General features: G+C 39.2%; 1 protein-coding gene across 4 annotated transcripts in view; it reads right to left on the bottom strand.

The window, feature by feature from the left end:
* LOC106051406 (uncharacterized) overlaps positions 1–23,188 on the bottom strand; it is a 152,063-nt gene that overhangs the window by 5,095 nt on the left and 123,780 nt on the right. For 2 of the 4 annotated variants that reach the window (XM_056019782.1, XM_056019783.1), the window contains exons 3-4: positions 1,541–1,606; positions 1,262–1,339 (exon numbers count right to left, since the gene is read on the bottom strand). In XM_056019782.1, coding sequence (XP_055875757.1) covers positions 1,262–1,339; positions 1,541–1,606 — 144 coding nt within the window. The remainder of the gene's footprint in view (positions 1–1,261; positions 1,340–1,540; positions 1,607–23,188) is intronic. The other 2 variants (XM_056019784.1, XM_056019785.1) reach the window with 1 other exon arrangement.

Below are 23,188 nucleotides of genomic sequence, written 5' to 3'. Positions count from 1 at the left end.
GGGTTATGTAAGTTCTGTCCTACAAACTACTACATTTCCCAAAAATAATGTTCACTTTTTTTAAGAGAAAAAAAATCTATTTAGTATGCATATAAGTTGGACTTAATTTAAATCAATAATTGATAAGTAGGTTTTCATATTATCGCGTTAACTGCAGTGCTACACTTATGGACCTTTTTTTTTTAAGGAAATGTTGTTGTTTTTTTTTTTGAGGACCTGAATTGATTGACCCTTTACAAAACAATTAGATCAATTAGATGTTCATTGTAAGAATATTCATGTTCATGTGTAACTTCACATTCACTCTCACCTATCCTTTGGTCTGCTGGCACCACTCTAGATCTGTCAAACTTCTTTATCCATTCTTGTCTGTCATTTGTCTTTGATAGAATTTAAATCTTATGTTCTTTCTGAAAATATTGATACCTGTCTTTTTAGCTGCCTGGGTGTACCACTTCGAGGGCCGATTTTGAGTTTGTGTTTTCACACAAACTGTCTTTGTAACCTTGTTTTATATTAACTTTAAGACTGGTGTTACATTAATTTTAAGGCTGGTGTTACATTAGCTTAGAGACTGGTGTTACAATAGTTTGAGACTGCTATTACATTAATTTGAGACTGGTGTTATATTAACTTTGAGACGGGTGTTACATTAACTTTGAGACGGGTGTTACAATAGCTTTAAGAATGGTGTTACAATAGCGCTGAGACTGGTTTTGAGACTCGCGTTACATTAACTCTGATACTCGTATTGAATTAGCCACCTTAGCGAAGTATTCATAAGAAAATAAATACACTAATTAAGAATTTAGACTAAACCGTAGATTCAATATAAATATGTGGTGCATTGGGAGAAATGAGACAGTTATCACATTTATTTAACAGAGCCTTAGATGTTTAGCATTTATGTTAGGCATTCATACAGCGTTATGTGCGTTCATGTGTGCGTTCACACAAGGCCTAATAACAACGTCAAAATACAATGCCAGACACTAAACAAAAAATACAAGCCTAGACACAATGACAAGAGACAGAATACCACGCCTAGATAAATATCTACGACTTTTTTTATTTATTTTACCATTTAAATCTATATACTTATACTTCGTAATTGTATATCCGTTTAACCCTCTGAGTATCCAAAAATAAAATGTAGAAATTTGGCAAGTCTAAATCAGTTCCTGTATCAAAGATTTATTAATGATTCAAGGAAAACAAAAAAAGGCATATTTGCATATATTCATTTTGGTATTTTGCCTACCTTGTTTTAGAAACTCTATCGTTCGGAAGATACACCATTTTTCAGGAAACGTCTGTTCATAAAGAACACAGTTTGGATCTAGTTATGGAATTTGGAAATCCAACAATGAATTGTAGAAATATAAATATACAATTATTTTTACTTTATCTTAAATATAAATAAATAATATAAATATGAAAGAATAAAGACAAACTTTTTAAGGCTTCAAAAAAAAAAAAAAGTTGACCGTCTCCTTTGAAAAACTTAATTAAAATTGTTCTCTGATATGCAAAGTCTAACCTTCTGTAATGTTGATCTTCTGATATAGCTGTTCGTCAAACACGGTGGCAAATGTAACTGCAGTATCTGTTAGTAATTGACAATCATTTATTAACATTCGCCATTTTCAATTTATTCAATAATGAATTTAGCAGGCAAGCTAGCTAAACTAGTTTAAAAAATAAAAATAAATGGATAGATGGAAGGAAGAATAGATGGATAGATGGAAGGGAGAATAGATGGATAGATGGAAGGAAGAATATATGGATAGATGAAAGGAAGAATAGATGGATAGACGGAAGGAAGAATAGATGAATAGACGGAAGGAAGAATAGATGAATAGACGGAAGGAAGAATAGATGTATAGACGGAAGGAAGAATAGATGGATAGACGGAAGGAAGAATAGATGGATAGACGGAAGGAAGAATAGATGGATAGACGGAAGGAAGAATAGATGAATAGACGGAAGTAAGAATAGATGGATAGATGGAAGGAAGAATAGATGGATAGACGGAAGGAAGAATAGATGGATAGACGGAAGGAAGAATAGATGGATAGACGGAAGGAAGAATAGATGGAGAGATGGAAGGAAGAATAGATGGATAGAAGGATGGAAGAATAGATGGATAGACGGAAGGAAGAATAGATGGATAGACGGAAGGAAGAATAGATAGATAGACGGAAGGAAGAATAGATGGATAGACGGAAGGAAGAATAGATGGATAGACGGAAGGAAGAATAGATGGATAGACGGAAGGAAGAATAGATGGATAGACGGAAGGAAGAATAGATGGAGAGATGGAAGGAAGAATAGATGGATAGAAGGAAGGAAGAATAGATGGATAGACGGAAGGAAGAATAGATGGATAGACGGAAGGAAGAATAGATGTATAGACGGAAGGAAGAATAGATGTATAGACGGAAGGAAGAATAGATGTATAGACGGAAGGAAGAATAGATGGATAGACGGAAGGAAGAATAGATGGATAGACGGAAGGAAAAATAGATGGATAGACGGAAGGAAGAATAGATGGATAGACGGAAGGAAGAATAGATGGATAGACGGAAGGAAGAATAGATGGATAGACGGAAGGAAGAATAGATGGATAGACGGAAGGAAGAATAGATGGATAGACGGAAGGAAGAATAGATGGATAGACGGAAGGAAGAATAGATGGATAGACGGAAGGAAGAAAAGATGGATAGACGGAAGGAAGAATAGATGGAGAGATGGAAGGAAGAATAGATGGATAGAAGGAAGGAAGAATAGATGGATAGATGGAAGGAAGAATAGATGGATAGACTGAAGGAAGAATAGATGTATAGACGGAAGGAAGAATAGATGTATAGACGGAAGGAAGAATAGATGTATAGACGGAAGGAAGAATAGATGGATAGACGGAAGGAAGAATAGATGGATAGACGGAAGGAAGAATAGATGGATAGACGGAAGGAAGAATAGATGGATAGATGGAAGGAAGAATAGATGGATAGACGGAAGGAAGAATAGATGGAGAGATGGAAGGAAGAATAGATGGATAGACGGAAGGAAGAATAGATGGAGAGATGGAAGGAAGAATAGATGGATAGAAGGAAGGAAGAATAGATGGATAGATGGAAGGAAGAATAGATGGATAGACGGAAGGAAGAATAGATGTATAGACGGAAGGAAGAATAGATGTATAGACGGAAGGAAGAATAGATGTATAGACAGAAGGAAGAATAGATGGAGAGATGGAAGGAAGAATAGATGGAGAGATGGAAGGAAGAATAGATGGAGAGATGGAAGGAAGAATAGATGGATAGATGGAAGGAAGAATAGATGGATAGACGGAAGGAAGAATAGATGGAGAGATGGACGGAAGAAAAGATGGATAGACGGAAGGAAGAATAGATGTATAGACGGAAGGAAGAATAGATGTATAGACGGAAGGAAGAATAGATGAAGAGATGGAAGAAAGAATAGATGGAGAGATGAAAGGAAGAATAGATGGATAGATGGAAGGAAGAATAGATGGATAGACGAAAGAAAGAATAGATGGGGAGATGGAAGGAAGAATAGATGGAGAGATGGAAGAATAGATGGAGATATGGAAGGAAGAATAGATGGATAGACGGAAGAAAGAATAGATGGAGAGATGGAAGGAAGAATAGATGGATAGATGGAAGGAAGAATAGATGGATAGACGGAAGAAAGAATAGATGGGGAGATGGAAGGAAGAATAGATGGAGAGATGGAAGGAAGAATAGATGGATAGACGGAAGGAAGAATAGATGGGGAGATGGAAGGAAGAATAGATGGAGAGATGGAAGGAAGAATAGATGGATAGACGGAAGGAAGAATAGATGGGGAGATGGAAGGAAGAATAGATGGAGAGATGGAAGGAAGAATAGATTGATAGATGGAAGGAAGAATAGATGGATAGACGGAAGAAAGAATAGATGGGGAGATGGAAGGAAGAATAGATGGATAGACGGAAGGAAGAATAGATGGAGAGATGGAAGGAAGAATAGATGGAGAGATGGAAGGAAGAATAGATGGAGAGATGGAAGGAAGAATAGATGGATAGATGGAAGGAAGAATAGATGGATAGACGGAAGAAAGAATAGATGGGGAGATGGAAGGAAGAATAGATGGATAGACGGAAGGAAGAATAGATGGAGAGATGGAAGGAAGAATAGATGGAGAGATGGAAGGAAGAATAGATGGATAGACGGAAGGAAGAATAGATGGAGAGATGGAAGGAAGAATAGATGGAAAGATGGAAGGAAGAATAGATGGATAGACGGAAGGAAGAATAAATGGATAGACGGAAGGAAGAATAGATGGAGAGACGGAAGGAAGAATAGATGGAGAGATGGAAGGAAGAATAGATGGATAGATGGAAGGAAGAAAAGATGGATAGACGGAAGAAAGAATAGATGGGGAGATGGAAGGAAGAATAGATGGAGAGATGGAAGGAAGAATAGATGGATAGACAGAAGAAACAATAGATGGGGAGATGGAAGTAAGAATAGATGGAGAGATGGAAGGAAGAATAGATGGATAGACGGAAGGAAGAATAGATGGATAGACGGAAGGAAGAATAGATGGATAGATGGAAGGAAGAATAGATGAATAGACGGAAGGAAGAATAGATGAATAGACGAAAGGAAGAATAGATGTATAGACGGAAGGAAGAATAGATGGATAGACGGAAGGAAGAATAGATGGAGAGATGGAAGGAAGAATAGATGGAGAGATGGAAGGAAGAATAGATGGATAGATGGAAGGAAGAATAGATGGATAGACGGAAGGAAGAATAGATGGAGAGATGGACGGAAGAAAAGATGGATAGACGGAAGAAGAATAGATGTATAGACGGAAGGAAGAATAGATGTATAGACGGAAGGAAGAATAGATGAAGAGATGGAAGAAAGAATAGATGGAGAGATGAAAGGAAGAATAGATGGATAGACGGAAGGAAGAATAGATGGAGAGATGGACGGAAGAAAAGATGGATAGACGGAAGGAAGAATATATATAAAGACGGAAGGAAGAATAGATGTATAGACGGAAGGAAGAATAGATGGGGAGATGGAAGGAAGAATAGATGGAGAGATGGAAGGAAGAATAGATGGATAGATGGAAGGAAGAATAGATGGATAGACGAAAGAAAGAATAGATGGGGAGATGGAAGGAAGAATAGATGGAGAGATGGAAGGAAGAATAGATGGAGATATGGAAGGAAGAATAGATGGATAGACGGAAGAAAGAATAGATGGAGAGATGGAAGGAAGAATAGATGGATAGATGGAAGGAAGAATAGATGGATAGACGGAATAAAGAATAGATGGGGAGATGGAAGGAAGAATAGATGGATAGACGGAAGGAAGAATAGATGGGGAGATGGAAGGAAGAATAGATGGAGAGATGGAAGGAAGAATAGATGGATAGACGGAAGGAAGAATAGATGGGGAGATGAAAGGAAGAATAGATGGAGAGATGGAAGGAAGAATAGATGGATAGATGGAAGGAAGAATAGATGGATAGAAGGAAGAAAGAATAGATGGGGAGATGGAAGGAAGAATAGATGGATAGACGGAAGGAAGAATAGATGGAGAGATGGAAGGAAGAATAGATGGAGAGATGGAAGGAAGAATAGATGGAGAGATGGAAGGAAGAATAGATGGATAGATGGAAGGAAGAATAGATGGATAGACGGAAGAAAGAATAGATGGGGAGATGGAAGGAATAATAGATGGATAGACGGAAGGAAGAATAGATGGAGAGATGGAAGGAAGAATAGATGGAGAGATGGAAGGAAGAATAGATGGATAGACGGAAGGAAGAATAGATGGAGAGATGGAAGGAAGAATAGATGGAGAGATGGAAGGAAGAATAGATGGATAGACGGAAGGAAGAATAAATGGATAGACGGAAGGAAGAATAGATGGAGAGACGGAAGGAAGAATAGATGGAGAGATGGAAGGAAGAATAGATGGATAGATGGAAGGAAGAATAGATGGATAGACGGAAGGAAGAATAGATGGATAGACGGAAGGAAGAATAGATGGAGAGATGGAAGGAAGAATAGATGAATAGACGGAAGAAAGAATAGATGAATAGACGGAAGGAAGAATAGATGTATAGACGGAAGGAAGAATAGATGGATAGACGGAAGAAAGAATAGATGGATAGACGGAAGGAAGAATAGATGGATAGACGGAAGGAAGAATAGATGAATAGACGGAAGAAAGAATAAATGGATAGATGGAAGGAAGAATAGATGGAGAGATGGAAGGAAGAATAGATGGAGAGATGGAAGGAAGAATAGATGGATAGATGGAAGGAAGAATAGATGGATAGACGGAAGGAAGAATAGATGGAGAGATGGACGGAAGAAAAGATGGATAGACGGAAGGAAGAATAGATGTATAGACGGAAGGAAGAATAGATGTATAGACGGAAGGAAGAATAGATGAAGAGATGCAAGAAAGAATAGATGGAGAGATGAAAGGAAGAATAGATGGATAGATGGAAGGAAGAATAGATGGATAGACGAAAGAAAGAATAGATGGGGAGATGGAAGGAAGAATAGATGGAGAGATGGAAGGAAGAATAGATGGAGATATGGAAGGAAGAATAGATGGATAGACGGAAGAAAGAATAGATGGAGAGATGGAAGGAAGAATAGATGGATAGATGGAAGGAAGAATAGATGGATAGACGGAAGAAAGAATAGATGGGGAGATGGAAGGAAGAATAGATGGAGAGATGGAAGGAAGAATAGATGGATAGACGGAAGGAAGAATAAATGGGGAGATGGAAGGAAGAATAGATGGAGAGATGGAAGGAAGAATAGATGGATAGACGGAAGGAAGAATAGATGGGGAGATGGAAGGAAGAATAGATGGAGAGATGGAAGGAAGAATAGATTGATAGATGGAAGGAAGAATAGATGGATAGACGGAAGAAAGAATAGATGGGGAGATGGAAGGAAGAATAGATGGATAGACGGAAGGAAGAATAGATGGAGAGATGGAAGGAAGAATAGATGGAGAGATGGAAGGAAGAATAGATGGAGAGATGGAAGGAAGAATAGATGGATAGATGGAAGGAAGAATAGATGGATAGACGGAAGAAAGAATAGATGGGGAGATGGAAGGAAGAATAGATGGATAGACGGAAGGAAGAATAGATGGAGAGATGGAAGGAAGAATAGATGGAGAGATGGAAGGAAGAATAGATGGATAGACGGAAGGAAGAATAGATGGAGAGAAGGAGGGAAGAATAGATGGAAAGATGGAAGGAAGAATAGATGGATAGACGGAAGGAAGAATAAATGGATAGACGGAAGGAAGAATAGATGGAGAGACGGAAGGAAGAATAGATGGAGAGATGGAAGGAAGAATAGATGGATAGATGGAAGGAAGAAAAGATGGATAGATGGAAGAAAGAATAGATGGGGAGATGGAAGGAAGAATAGATGGAGAGATGGAAGGAAGAATAGATGGATAGACAGAAGAAAGAATAGATGGGGAGATGGAAGTAAGAATAGATGGAGAGATGGAAGGAAGAATAGATGGATAGACGGAAGGAAGAATAGATGGATAGACGGAAGGAAGAATAGATGGATAGATGGAAGGAAGAATAGATGAATAGACGGAAGGAAGAATAGATGAATAGACGAAAGGAAGAATAGATGTATAGACGGAAGGAAGAATAGATGGATAGACGGAAGGAAGAATAGATGGAGAGATGGAAGGAAGAATAGATGGAGAGATGGAAGGAAGAATAGATGGATAGATGGAAGGAAGAATAGATGGATAGACGGAAGGAAGAATAGATGGAGAGATGGACGGAAGAAAAGATGGATAGACGGAAGGAAGAATAGATGTATAGACGGAAGGAAGAATAGATGTATAGACGGAAGGAAGAATAGATGAAGAGATGGAAGAAAGAATAGATGGAGAGATGAAAGGAAGAATAGATGGATAGACGGAAGGAAGAATAGATGGAGAGATGGACGGAAGAAAAGATGTATAGACGGAAGGAAGAATAGATATAAAGACGGAAGGAAGAATAGATGTATAGACGGAAGGAAGAATAGATGAAGAGATGGAAGAAAGAATAGATGGAGAGATGAAAGGAAGAATAGATGGATAGATGGAAGGAAGAATAGATGGATAGACGAAAGAAAGAATAGATGGGGAGATGGAAGGAAGAATAGATGGAGAGATGGAAGGAAGAATAGATGGAGATATGGAAGGAAGAATAGATGGATAGACGGAAGAAAGAATAGATGGAGAGATGGAAGGAAGAATAGATGGATAGATGGAAGGAAGAATAGATGGAGAGATGGAAGGAAGAATAGATGGGGAGATGGAAGGAAGAATAGATGGATAGATGGAAGGAAGAATAGATGGGGAGATGGAAGGAAGAATAGATGGATAGATGGAAGGAAGAATAGATGGATAGATGGAAGGAAGAATAGATGGGGAGATGGAAGAAAGAATAGATGGGGAGACGGAAGGAAGAATAGATGGATAGACGGAAGGAAGAATAGATAGAGAGATGGAAGGAAGAATAGATGGAGAGATGGAAGGAAGAATAGATGGATAGACGGAAGGAAGAATAGATGGAGAGATGGAAGGAAGAATAGATGGAGAGATGGAAGGAAGAATAGATGGATAGACGGAAGGAAGAATAAATGGATAGATGGAAGGAAGAATAGATGGAGAGACGGAAGGAAGAATAGATGGAGAGATGGAAGGAAGAATAAATGGATAGATGGAAGGAAGAATAGATGTATAGACGGAAGAAAGAATAGATGGGGAGATGGAAGGAAGAATAGATGGAGAGATGGAAGGAAGAATAGATGGAAAGACAGAAGAAAGAATAGATGGGGAGATGGAAGGAAGAATAGATTGAGAGATGGAAGGATGAATAGATGGATAGACGGAAGGAAGAATAGATGGATAGACGGAAGGAAGAATATATGGATAGATGGAAGTAACAATAGATGAATAGACGGAAGGAAGAATAGATGAATAGACGGAAGGAAGAATAGATGTATAGACGGAAGGAAGAATAGATGGATAGACGGAAGGAAGAATAGATGAATAGACGGAAGGAAGAATAGATGGATAGACGGAAGGAAGAATAGATGAATAGACGGAAGGAAGAATAGATGGATAGATGGAAGAAAGAATAGATGGAAAGACGGAAGGAAAAATAGATGGATAGACGGAAGAAAGAATAGATGGATAGACGGAAGGAAGAATAGATGGATAGACGGAAGGAAGAATAGATGAATAGACGGAAGGAAGAATAGATGGATAGACGGAAGGAAAAATAGATGGAGAGATGGAAAGAAGAATAGATGGATAGAAGGAAGGAAGAATAGATGGATAGATGGAAGGAAGAATAGATGGATAGACGGAAGGAAGAATAGATGTATAGACGGAAGGAAGAATAGATGTATAGACGGAAGGAAGAATACATGGATAGACGGAAGGAAGAATAGATGGAGAGATGGAAGGAAGAATAGATGGAGAGATGGAAGGAAGAATAGATGGAGAGATGGAAGGAAGAATAGATGGAGAGATGGAAGGAAGAATAGATGGATAGACGGAAGGAAGAATAGATGGAGAGATGGAAGGAAGAATAGATGGATAGATGGAAGGAAGAATAGATGGATAGACGGAAGGAAGAATAGATGGAGAGATGGAAGGAAGAAAAGATGGATAGACGGAAGGAAGAATAGATGTATAGACGGAAGGAAGAATAGATGTATAGACGGAAGGAAGAATAGATGAAGAGAGGGAAGAAAGAATAGATGGAGAGATGAAAGGAAGAATAAATAGATAGATGGAAGGAAGAATAGATGGATAGACGAAAGAAAGAAAAGATGGGGAGATGGAAGGAAGAATAGATGGAGAGATGGAAGGAAGAATAGATGGAGATATGGAAGGAAGAATAGATGGATAGACGGAAGAAAGAATAGATGGGGAGATGGAAGGAAGAATAGATGGAGAGATGGAAGGAAGAATAGATGGATAGATGGAAGGAAGAATAGATGGATAGACGGAAGAAAGAATAGATGGGGAGATGGAAGGAATAATAGATGGAGAGATTGAAGGAAGAATGGATGGAGAGATGGAAGGAAGAATAGATGGATAGATGGAAGGAAGAATAGATGGAGAGATGGAAGGAAGAATAGAAGAATAGACGGAAGGAAGAATAAATGGATAGACGGAAGGAAGAATAGATGGATAGACGGAAGGAAGAATAGATGGATAGACGGAAGGAAGAATAGATGGATAGACGGAAGGAAGAATAGATGGATAGACGGAAGGAAGAATAGATGGATAGACGGAAGGAAAAATAGATGGAGAGATGGAAGGAAGAATAGATGGATAAAAGGAAGGAAGAATAGATGGATAGATGGAAGGAAGAATAGATGGATAGACGAAAGAAAGAATAGATGGGGAGATGGAAGGAAGAATAGATGGATAGACGGAAGGAAGAATAGATGGAGAGATGGAAGGAAGAATAGATGGAGAGATGGAAGGAAGAATAGATGGATAGACGGAAGGAAGAATAGATGGAGAGATGGAAGGAAGAATAGATGGATAGACGGAAGGAAGAATAGATGGAGAGATGGAAGGAAGAATAGATGGAGAGATGGAAGGAAGAATAGATGGATAGACGGAAGGAAGAATAAATGGAAAGATGGAAGGAAAAATAGATGGAGAGACGGAAGGAAGAATAGATGGAGAGATGGAAGGAAGAATAGATGGAGAGATGGAAGGAAGAATAGATGGATAGACGGAAGAAGGATAGATGGGGAGATGGAAGGAAGAATAGATGGAGAGATGGAAGGAAGAATAGATGGATAGACAGAAGAAAGAATAGATGGGGAGATGGAAGGAAGAATAGATGGAGAGATGGAAGGAAGAATAGATGGATAGACGGAAGGAAGAATAGATGGATAGACGGAAGGAAGAATAGATGGATAGATGGAAGGAAGAATAGATGAATAGACGGAAGGAAGAATAGATGAATAGACGGAAGGAAGAATAGATGTATAGACGGAAGGAAGAATAGATGGATAGATAGAAGGAAGAATAGGCGGATAGACGGAAGTAAGAATAGATGGATAGACGGAAGGAAGAATAGATGAATAGACGGAAGGAAGAACAGATGGATAGATGGAAGGAAGAATAGATGGATAGACGGAAGGAAAAATAGATGGATACACGGAAGAAAGAATAGATGGATAGACGGAAGGAAGAATAGATGGATAGACGGAAGGAAGAATAGATGGATAGACGGAAGGAAGAATAGATGGATAGACGGAAGGAAAAATAGATGGAGAGATGGAAAGAAGAATAGATGGATAGAAGGAAGGAAGAATAGATGGATAGATGGAAGGAAGAATAGATGGATAGACGGAAGGAAGAATAGATGTATAGACGGAAGGAAGAATAGATGTATAGACGGAAGGAAGAATACATGGATAGACGGAAGGAAGAATAGATGGAGAGATGGAAGGAAGAATAGATGGAGAGATGGAAGGAAGAAAAGATGGATAGACGGAAGGAAGAATAGATGTATAGACGGAAGGAAGAATAGATGTATAGACGGAAGGAAGAATAGATGAAGAGATGGAAGAAAGAATAGATGGAGAGATGAAAGGAAGAATAGATGGATAGATGGAAGGAAGAATAGATGGATAGACGAAAGAAAGAATAGATGGGGAGATGGAAGGAAGAATAGATGGAGAGATGGAAGGAAGAATAGATGGAGATATGGAAGGAAGAATAGATGGATAGACGGAAGAAAGAATAGATGGAGAGATGGAAGGAAGAATAGATGGATAGATGGAAGGAAGAGTAGATGGATAGACGGAAGAAAGAATAGATGGGGAGATGGAAGGAAGAATAGATGGAGAGATGGAAGGAAGAATAGATGGATAGACGGAAGGAAGAATAGATGGGGAGATGGAAGGAAGAATAGATGGAGAGATGGAAGGAAGAATAGATGGATAGACGGAAGGAAGAATAGATGGGGAGATGGAAGGAAGAATAGATGGAGAGATGGAAGGAAGAATAGATTGATAGATGGAAGGAAGAATAGATGGATAGACGGAAGAAAGAATAGATGGGGAGATGGAAGGAAGAATAGATGGATAGACGGAAGGAAGAATAGATGGAGAGATGGAAGGAAGAATAGATGGAGAGATGGAAGGAAGAATAGATGGAGAGATGGAAGGAAGAATAGATGGATAGATGGAAGGAAGAATAGATGGATAGACGGAAGAAAGAATAGATGGGGAGATGGAAGGAAGAATAGATGGATAGACGGAAGGAAGAATAGATGGAGAGATGGAAGGAAGAATAGATGGAGAGATGGAAGGAAGAATAGATGGATAGACGGAAGGAAGAATAGATGGAGAGATGGAAGGAAGAATAGATGGAGAGATGGAAGGAAGAATAGATGGATAGACGGAAGGAAGAATAAATGGAGAGATGGAAGGAAGAATAGATGGATAGATGAAAGGAAGAAAAGATGGATAGACGGAAGAAAGAATAGATGGGGAGATGGAAGGAAGAATAGATGGAGAGATGGAAGGAAGAATAGATGGATAGACAGAAGAAAGAATAGATGGGGAGATGGAAGTAAGAATAGATGGAGAGATGGAAGGAAGAATAGATGGATAGACGGAAGGAAGAATAGATGGATAGACGGAAGGAAGAATAGATGGATAGATGGAAGGAAGAATAGATGAATAGACGGAAGAATAGATGAATAGACGAAAGGAAGAATAGATGTATAGACGGAAGGAAGAATAGATGGATAGACGGAAGGAAGAATAGATGGAGAGATGGAAGGAAGAATAGATGGAGAGATGGAAGGAAGAATAGATGGATAGATGGAAGGAAGAATAGATGGATAGACGGAAGGAAGAATAGATGGAGAGATGGACGGAAGAAAAGATGGATAGACGGAAGGAAGAATAGATGTATAGACAGAAGGAAGAATAGATGTATAGACGGAAGGAAGAATAGATGAAGAGATGGAAGAAAGAATAGATGGAGAGATGAAAGGAAGAATAGATGGATAGACGGAAGGAAGAATAGATGGAGAGATGGACGGAAGAAAAGATGGATAGAAGGAAGGAAGAATAGATATAAAGACGGAAGGAAGAATAGATGTATAGACGGAAGGAAGAATAGATGAAGAGATGGAAGAAAGAATAGATGGAGAGATGAAAGGAAGAATAGATGGATAGATGGAAGGAAGAATAGATGGATAGACGAAAGAAAGAATAGATGGGGAGATGGAAGGAAGAATAGATGGAGAGATGGAAGGAAGAATAGATGGAGATATGGAAGGAAGAATAGATGGATAGACGGAAGAAAGAATAGATGGAGAGATGGAAGGAAGAATAGATGGATAGATGGAAGGAAGAATAGATGGATAGACGGAATAAAGAATAGATGGGGAGATGGAAGGAAGAATAGATGGATAGACGGAAGGAAGAATAGATGGGGAGATGGAAGGAAGAATAGATGGAGAGATGGAAGGAAGAATAGATGGATAGACGGAAGGAAGAATAGATGGATAGACGGAAGGAATAATAGATGAATAGACGGAAGGAAGAATAGATGGATAGATGGAAGGAAGAATAGATGGATAGAAGGAAGAAAGAATAGATGGGGAGATGGAAGGAAGAATAGATGGATAGACGGAAGGAAGAATAGATGGAGAGATGGAAGGAAGAATAGATGGAGAGATGGAAGGAAGAATAGATGGAGAGATGGAAGGAAGAATAGATGGATAGATGGAAGGAAGAATAGATGGATAGACGGAAGAAAGAATAGATGGGGAGATGGAAGGAAGAATAGATGGATAGACGGAAGGAAGAATAGATGGAGAGATGGAAGGAAGAATAGATGGAGAGATGGAAGGAAGAATAGATGGATAGACGGAAGGAAGAATAGATGGAGAGATGGAAGGAAGAATAGATGGAGAGATGAAAGGAAGAATAGATGGAAAGACGGAAGGAAGAATAAATGGATAGACGGAAGGAAGAATAGATGGAGAGACGGAAGGAAGAATAGATGGAGAGATGGAAGGAAGAATAGATGGATAGATGGAAGGAAGAATAGATGGATAGACGGAAGGAAGAATAGATGGATAGACGAAAGGAAGAATAGATGGAGAGATGGAAGGAAGAATAGATGAATAGACGGAAGAAAGAATAGATGAATAGACGGAAGGAAGAATAGATGTATAGACGGAAGGAAGAATAGATGGATAGACGGAAGAAAGAATAGATGGATAGACGGAAGGAAGAATAGATGGATAGACGGAAGGAAGAATAGATGAATAGACGGAAGAAAGAATAAATGGATAGATGGAAGGAAGAATAGATGGATAGACGGAAGGAAAAATAGATGGATAGACGGAAGGAAGAATAGATGGATAGACAGAAGGAAGAATAGATGGTTAGACGGAAGGAAGAATAGATGGATAGACGGAAGGAAGAATAGATGGATAGACGGAAGGAAAAATAGATGGAGAGATGGAAGGAAGAAAAGATGGATAGACGGAAGGAAGAACAGATGTATAGACGGAAGGAAGAATAGATGTATAGACGGAAGGAAGAATAGATGAAGAGATGAAAGGAAGAATAGATGGATAGATGGAAGGAAGAATAGATGGATAGACGAAAGAAAGAATAGATGGGGAGATGGAAGGAAGAATAGATGGAGAGATGGAAGGAAGAATAGATGGAGATATGGAAGGAAGAATAGATGGATAGACGGAAGAAAGAATAGATGGAGAGATGGAAGGAAGAATAGATGGATAGATGGAAGGAAGAATAGATGGATAGACGAAAGAAAGAATAGATGGGGAGATGGAAGGAAGAATAGATGGATAGATGGAAGGAAGAATTGATGGATAGACGGAAGAAAGAATAGATGGGGAGATGGAAGGAAGAATAGATGGATAGATGGAAGGAAGAATAGATGGATAGACGGAAGAAAGAATAGATGGGGAGATGGAAGGAAGAAAAGATGGATAGACGGAAGGAAGAATAGATAGAGAGATGGAAGGAAGAATAGATGGAGAGATGGAAGGAAGAATAGATGGATAGACGGAAGGAAGAATAAATGGATAAATGGAAGGAAGAATAGATGGAGAGACGGAAGGAAGAATAGATGGAGAGATGGAAGGAAGAATAAATGGATAGATGGAAGGAAGAATAGATGTATAGACGGAAGAAAGAATAGATGGGGAGATGGAAGGAAGAATAGATGGAGAGATGGAAGGAAGAATAGATGGATAGACAGAAGAAAGAATAGATGGGGAGATGGAAGGAAGAATAGATTGAGAGATGGAAGGATGAATAGATGGATAGACGGAAGGAAGAATAGATGGATAGACGGAAGGAAGAATAGATGGATAGATGGAAGTAACAATAGATGAATAGACGGAAGGAAGAATAGATGAATAGACGGAAGGAAGAATAGATGTATAGACGGAAGGAAGAATAGATGGATAGACGGAAGGAAGAATAGATGAATAGACGGAAGGAAGAATAGATGGATAGACGGAAGGAAGAATAGATGAATAGACGGAAGGAAGAATAGATGGATAGATGGAAGAAAGAATAGATGGAAAGACGGAAGGAAAAATAGATGGATAGACGGAAGAAAGAATAGATTGATAGAGGGAAGGAAGAATAGATGGATAGACGGAAGGAAGAATAGATGAATAGACGGAAGGAAGAATAGATGGATAGACGGAAGGAAAAATAGATGGAGAGATGGAAAGAAGAATAGATGGATAGAAGGAAGGAAGAATAGATGGATAGATGGAAGGAAGAATAGATGGATAGACGGAAGGAAGAATAGATGTATAGACGGAAGGAAGAATAGATGTATAGACGGAAGGAAGAATACATGGATAGACGGAAGGAAGAATAGATGGAGAGATGGAAGGAAGAATAGATGGAGAGATGGAAGGAAGAATAGATGGAGAGATGGAAGGAAGAATAGATGGAGAGATGGAAGGAAGAATAGATGGATAGACGGAAGGAAGAATAGATGGAGAGATGGAAGGAAGAATAGATGGATAGATGGAAGGAAGAATAGATGGATAGACGGAAGGAAGAATAGATGGAGAGATGGAAGGAAGAAAAGATGGATAGACGGAAGGAAGAATAGATGTATAGACGGAAGGAAGAATAGATGTATAGACGGAAGGAAGAATAGATGAAGAGATGAAAGAAAGAATAGATGGAGAGATGAAAGGAAGAATAGATGGATAGATGGAAGGAAGAATAGATGGATAGACGAAAGAAAGAAAAGATGGGGAGATGGAAGGAAGAATAGATGGAGAGATGGAAGGAAGAATAGATGGAGATATGGAAGGAAGAATAGATGGATAGACGGAAGAAAGAATAGATGGAGAGATGGAAGGAAGAATAGATGGATAGATGGAAGGAAGAATAGATGGATAGACGGAAGAAAGAATAGATGGGGAGATGGAAGGAAGAATAGATGGAGAGATGGAAGGAAGAATAGATGGAGGGATGAAAGGAAGAATAGATGGATAGACGGAAGGAAGAATAGATGGAGAGATGAAAGGAAGAAAAGATGGGTAGACGGAAGGAAGAATAGATGTATAGACGGATGAAGGAATAGATGTATAGACGGAAGGAAGAATAGATGAAGAGATGGAAGAAAGAAGAGATGGAGAGATGAAAGGAAGAATAGATGGATAGATGGAAGGAAGAATAGATGGATAGACGAAAGAAAGAATAGATGGGGAGATGAAAGGAAGAATAGATGGAGAGATGGAAGGAAGAATAGATGGAGATATGGAAGGAAGAATAGATGGATAGACGGAAGAAAGAATAGATGGAGAGATGGAAGGAAGAATAGATAGAGAGATGAAAGGAAGAATAGATGGATAGATGGAAGGAAGAATAGATGGATAGACGAAAGAAAGAATAGATGGGGAGATGGAAGGAAGAATAGATGGATAGATGGAAGGAAGAATAGATGGATAGACGGAAGAAAGAATAGATGGGGAGATGGAAGGAAGAATAGATGGAGAGATGGAAGGAAGAATAGATGGATAGATGGAAGGAAGAATAGATGGATAGACGGAAGAAAGAATAGATGGGGAGATGGTAGGAAGAATAGATGGATAGACGGAAGGAAGAATAGATGGAGAGATGGAAGGAAGAATAGATGGAGAGATGGAAGGAAGAATAGATGGATAGACGGAAGGAAGAATAGATGGAGAGATGGAAGGAAGAATAGATGGATAGATGGAAGGAAGAATAGATGGATAGACGGAAGAAAGAATAGATGGGGAGATGGAAGGAAGAATAGATGGAGAGATGGAAAGAAAAAGAGATGGATAGATGGAAGGAAGAATAGATGGATAGACGGAAGAAAGAATAGATGGGGAGATGGTAGGAAGAATAGATGGATAGACGGAAGGAAGAATAGATGGAGAGATGGAAGGAAGAATAGATGGAGAGATGGAAGGAAGAATAGATGGATAGACGGAAGGAAGAATAGATGGAGAGATGGAAGGAAGAATAGATGGAGAGATGGAAGGAAGAATAGATGGATAGACGGAAGGAAGAATAAATGGATAGATGGAAGGAAGAATAGATGGAGAGACGGAAGGAAGAATAGATGGAGAGATGGAAGGAAGAATAGATGGATAGATGGAAGGAAGAATAGATGGATAGACGGAAGAAAGAATAGATGGGGAGATGGAAGGAAGAATAGATGGAGAGATGGAAGGAAGAATAGATGGATAGACAGAAGAAAGAATAGATGGGGAGATGGAAGGAAGAATAGATGGAGAGATGGAAGGAAGAAGAGATGGATAGACGGAAGGAAGAATAGATGGATAGACGGAAGGAAGAATAGATGGATAGATGGAAGGAAGAATAGATGAATAGACGGAAGGAAGAATAGATGAATAGACGGAAGGAAGAATAGATGTATAGACGGAAGGAAGAATAGATGGATAGACGGAAGAAAGAATAGATGGATAGACGGAAGGAAGAATAGATGGATAGACGGAAGGAAGAATAGATGAATAGACGGAAGAAAGAATAAATGGATAGATGGAAGGAAGAATAGATGGATAGACGGAAGGAAAAATAGATGGATAGACGGAAGGAAGAATAGATGGATAGACAGAAGGAAGAATAGATGGTTAGACGGAAGGAAGAATAGATGGATAGACGGAAGGAAGAATAGATGGATAGACGGAAGGAAAAATAGATGGAGAGATGGAAGGAAGAAAAGATGGATAGACGGAAGGAAGAACAGATGTATAGACGGAAGGAAGAATAGATGTATAGACGGAAGGAAGAATAGATGAAGAGATGAAAGGAAGAATAGATGGATAGATGGAAGGAAGAATAGATGGATAGACGGAAGGAAGAATAGATGGAGAGATGGAAGGAAGAATAGATGGATAGACGGAAGGAAGAATAGATGGAGAGATGGAAGGAAGAATAGATGGATAGAAGGAAGGAAGAATAGATGGATAGATGGAAGGAAGAATAGATGGATAGACGGAAGGAAGAATAGATGTATAGACGGAAGGAAGAATAGATGTATAGACGGAAGGAAGAATAGATGTATAGACAGAAGGAAGAATAGATGGAGAGATGGAAGGAAGAATAGATGGAGAGATGGAAGGAAGAATAGATGGAGAGATGGAAGGAAGAATAGATGGATAGATGGAAGGAAGAATAGATGGATAGACGGAAGGAAGAATAGATGGAGAGATGGACGGAAGAAAAGATGGATAGACGGAAGGAAGAATAGATGTATAGACGGAAGGAAGAATAGATGTATAGACGGAAGGAAGAATAGATGAAGAGATGGAAGAAAGAATAGATGGAGAGATGAAAGGAAGAATAGATGGATAGATGGAAGGAAGAATAGATGGATAGACGAAAGAAAGAATAGATGGGGAGATGGAAGGAAGAATAGATGGAGAGATGGAAGAATAGATGGAGATATGGAAGGAAGAATAGATGGATAGACGGAAGAAAGAATAGATGGAGAGATGGAAGGAAGAATAGATGGATAGATGGAAGGAAGAATAGATGGATAGACGGAAGAAAGAATAGATGGGGAGATGGAAGGAAGAATAGATGGAGAGATGGAAGGAAGAATAGATGGATAGACGGAAGGAAGAATAGATGGGGAGATGGAAGGAAGAATAGATGGAGAGATGGAAGGAAGAATAGATGGATAGACGGAAGGAAGAATAGATGGGGAGATGGAAGGAAGAATAGATGGAGAGATGGAAGGAAGAATAGATTGATAGATGGAAGGAAGAATAGATGGATAGACGGAAGAAAGAATAGATGGGGAGATGGAAGGAAGAATAGATGGATAGACGGAAGGAAGAATAGATGGAGAGATGGAAGGAAGAATAGATGGAGAGATGGAAGGAAGAATAGATGGAGAGATGGAAGGAAGAATAGATGGATAGATGGAAGGAAGAATAGATGGATAGACGGAAGAAAGAATAGATGGGGAGATGGAAGGAAGAATAGATGGATAGACGGAAGGAAGAATAGATGGAGAGATGGAAGGAAGAATAGATGGAGAGATGGAAGGAAGAATAGATGGATAGACGGAAGGAAGAATAGATGGAGAGATGGAAGGAAGAATAGATGGAAAGATGGAAGGAAGAATAGATGGATAGACGGAAGGAAGAATAAATGGATAGACGGAAGGAAGAATAGATGGAGAGACGGAAGGAAGAATAGATGGAGAGATGGAAGGAAGAATAGATGGATAGATGGAAGGAAGAAAAGATGGATAGACGGAAGAAAGAATAGATGGGGAGATGGAAGGAAGAATAGATGGAGAGATGGAAGGAAGAATAGATGGATAGACAGAAGAAACAATAGATGGGGAGATGGAAGTAAGAATAGATGGAGAGATGGAAGGAAGAATAGATGGATAGACGGAAGGAAGAATAGATGGATAGACGGAAGGAAGAATAGATGGATAGATGGAAGGAAGAATAGATGAATAGACGGAAGGAAGAATAGATGAATAGACGAAAGGAAGAATAGATGTATAGACGGAAGGAAGAATAGATGGATAGACGGAAGGAAGAATAGATGGAGAGATGGAAGGAAGAATAGATGGAGAGATGGAAGGAAGAATAGATGGATAGATGGAAGGAAGAATAGATGGATAGACGGAAGGAAGAATAGATGGAGAGATGGACGGAAGAAAAGATGGATAGACGGAAGAAGAATAGATGTATAGACGGAAGGAAGAATAGATGTATAGACGGAAGGAAGAATAGATGAAGAGATGGAAGAAAGAATAGATGGAGAGATGAAAGGAAGAATAGATGGATAGACGGAAGGAAGAATAGATGGAGAGATGGACGGAAGAAAAGATGGATAGACGGAAGGAAGAATATATATAAAGACGGAAGGAAGAATAGATGTATAGACGGAAGGAAGAATAGATGGGGAGATGGAAGGAAGAATAGATGGAGAGATGGAAGGAAGAATAGATGGATAGATGGAAGGAAGAATAGATGGATAGACGAAAGAAAGAATAGATGGGGAGATGGAAGGAAGAATAGATGGAGAGATGGAAGGAAGAATAGATGGAGATATGGAAGGAAGAATAGATGGATAGACAGAAGAAAGAATAGATGGAGAGATGGAAGGAAGAATAGATGGATAGATGGAAGGAAGAATAGATGGATAGACGGAATAAAGAATAGATGGGGAGATGGAAGGAAGAATAGATGGATAGACGGAAGGAAGAATAGTTGGGGAGATGGAAGGAAGAATAGATGGAGAGATGGAAGGAAGAATAGATGGATAGACGGAAGGAAGAATAGATGGGGAGATGAAAGGAAGAATAGATGGAGAGATGGAAGGAAGAATAGATGGATAGATGGAAGGAAGAATAGATGGATAGAAGGAAGAAAGAATAGATGGGGAGATGGAAGGAAGAATAGATGGATAGACGGAAGGAAGAATAGATGGAGAGATGGAAGGAAGAATAGATGGAGAGATGGAAGGAAGAATAGATGGAGAGATGGAAGGAAGAATAGATGGATAGATGGAAGGAAGAATAGATGGATAGACGGAAGAAAGAATAGATGGGGAGATGGAAGGAATAATAGATGGATAGACGGAAGGAAGAATAGATGGAGAGATGGAAGGAAGAATAGATGGAGAGATGGAAGGAAGAATAGATGGATAGACGGAAGGAAGAATAGATGGAGAGATGGAAGGAAGAATAGATGGAGAGATGGAAGGAAGAATAGATGGATAGACGGAAGGAAGAATAAATGGATAGACGGAAGGAAGAATAGATGGAGAGACGGAAGGAAGAATAGATGGAGAGATGGAAGGAAGAATAGATGGAGAGATGGAAGGAAGAATAGATGGATAGACGGAAGGAAGAATAGATGGAGAGATGGAAGGAAGAATAGATGGATAGATGGAAGGAAGAATAGATGGATAGACGGAAGAAAGAATAGATGGGGAGATGGAAGGAAGAATAGATGGAGAGATGGAAAGAAAAAGAGATGGATAGATGGAAGGAAGAATAGATGGATAGACGGAAGAAAGAATAGATGGGGAGATGGTAGGAAGAATAGATGGATAGACGGAAGGAAGAATAGATGGAGAGATGGAAGGAAGAATAGATGGAGAGATGGAAGGAAGAATAGATGGATAGACGGAAGGAAGAATAGATGGAGAGATGGAAGGAAGAATAGATGGAGAGATGGAAGGAAGAATAGATGGATAGACGGAAGGAAGAATAAATGGATAGATGGAAGGAAGAATAGATGGAGAGACGGAAGGAAGAATAGATGGAGAGATGGAAGGAAGAATAGATGGATAGATGGAAGGAAGAATAGATGGATAGACGGAAGAAAGAATAGATGGGGAGATGGAAGGAAGAATAGATGGAGAGATGGAAGGAAGAATAGATGGATAGACAGAAGAAAGAATAGATGGGGAGATGGAAGGAAGAATAGATGGAGAGATGGAAGGAAGAAGAGATGGATAGACGGAAGGAAGAATAGATGGATAGACGGAAGGAAGAATAGATGGATAGATGGAAGGAAGAATAGATGAATAGACGGAAGGAAGAATAGATGAATAGACGGAAGGAAGAATAGATGTATAGACGGAAGGAAGAATAGATGGATAGACGGAAGAAAGAATAGATGGATAGACGGAAGGAAGAATAGATGGATAGACGGAAGGAAGAATAGATGAATAGACGGAAGAAAGAATAAATGGATAGATGGAAGGAAGAATAGATGGATAGACGGAAGGAAAAATAGATGGATAGACGGAAGGAAGAATAGATGGATAGACAGAAGGAAGAATAGATGGTTAGACGGAAGGAAGAATAGATGGATAGACGGAAGGAAGAATAGATGGATAGACGGAAGGAAAAATAGATGGAGAGATGGAAGGAAGAAAAGATGGATAGACGGAAGGAAGAACAGATGTATAGACGGAAGGAAGAATAGATGTATAGACGGAAGGAAGAATAGATGAAGAGATGAAAGGAAGAATAGATGGATAGATGGAAGGAAGAATAGATGGATAGACGGAAGGAAGAATAGATGGAGAGATGGAAGGAAGAATAGATGGATAGACGGAAGGAAGAATAGATGGAGAGATGGAAGGAAGAATAGATGGATAGAAGGAAGGAAGAATAGATGGATAGATGGAAGGAAGAATAGATGGATAGACGGAAGGAAGAATAGATGTATAGACGGAAGGAAGAATAGATGTATAGACGGAAGGAAGAATAGATGTATAGACAGAAGGAAGAATAGATGGAGAGATGGAAGGAAGAATAGATGGAGAGATGGAAGGAAGAATAGATGGAGAGATGGAAGGAAGAATAGATGGATAGATGGAAGGAAGAATAGATGGATAGACGGAAGGAAGAATAGATGGAGAGATGGACGGAAGAAAAGATGGATAGACGGAAGGAAGAATAGATGTATAGACGGAAGGAAGAATAGATGTATAGACGGAAGGAAGAATAGATGAAGAGATGGAAGAAAGAATAGATGGAGAGATGAAAGGAAGAATAGATGGATAGATGGA

The sequence above is a fragment of the Biomphalaria glabrata genome, chromosome 2 (assembly GCF_947242115.1).
Source record: "Biomphalaria glabrata chromosome 2, xgBioGlab47.1, whole genome shotgun sequence".
Taxonomy (NCBI): domain Eukaryota; kingdom Metazoa; phylum Mollusca; class Gastropoda; family Planorbidae; genus Biomphalaria; species Biomphalaria glabrata.
The sequence above is the reverse complement of the archived record's forward strand: the minus strand, read 5'-3'. Positions and strand labels throughout refer to the sequence as shown.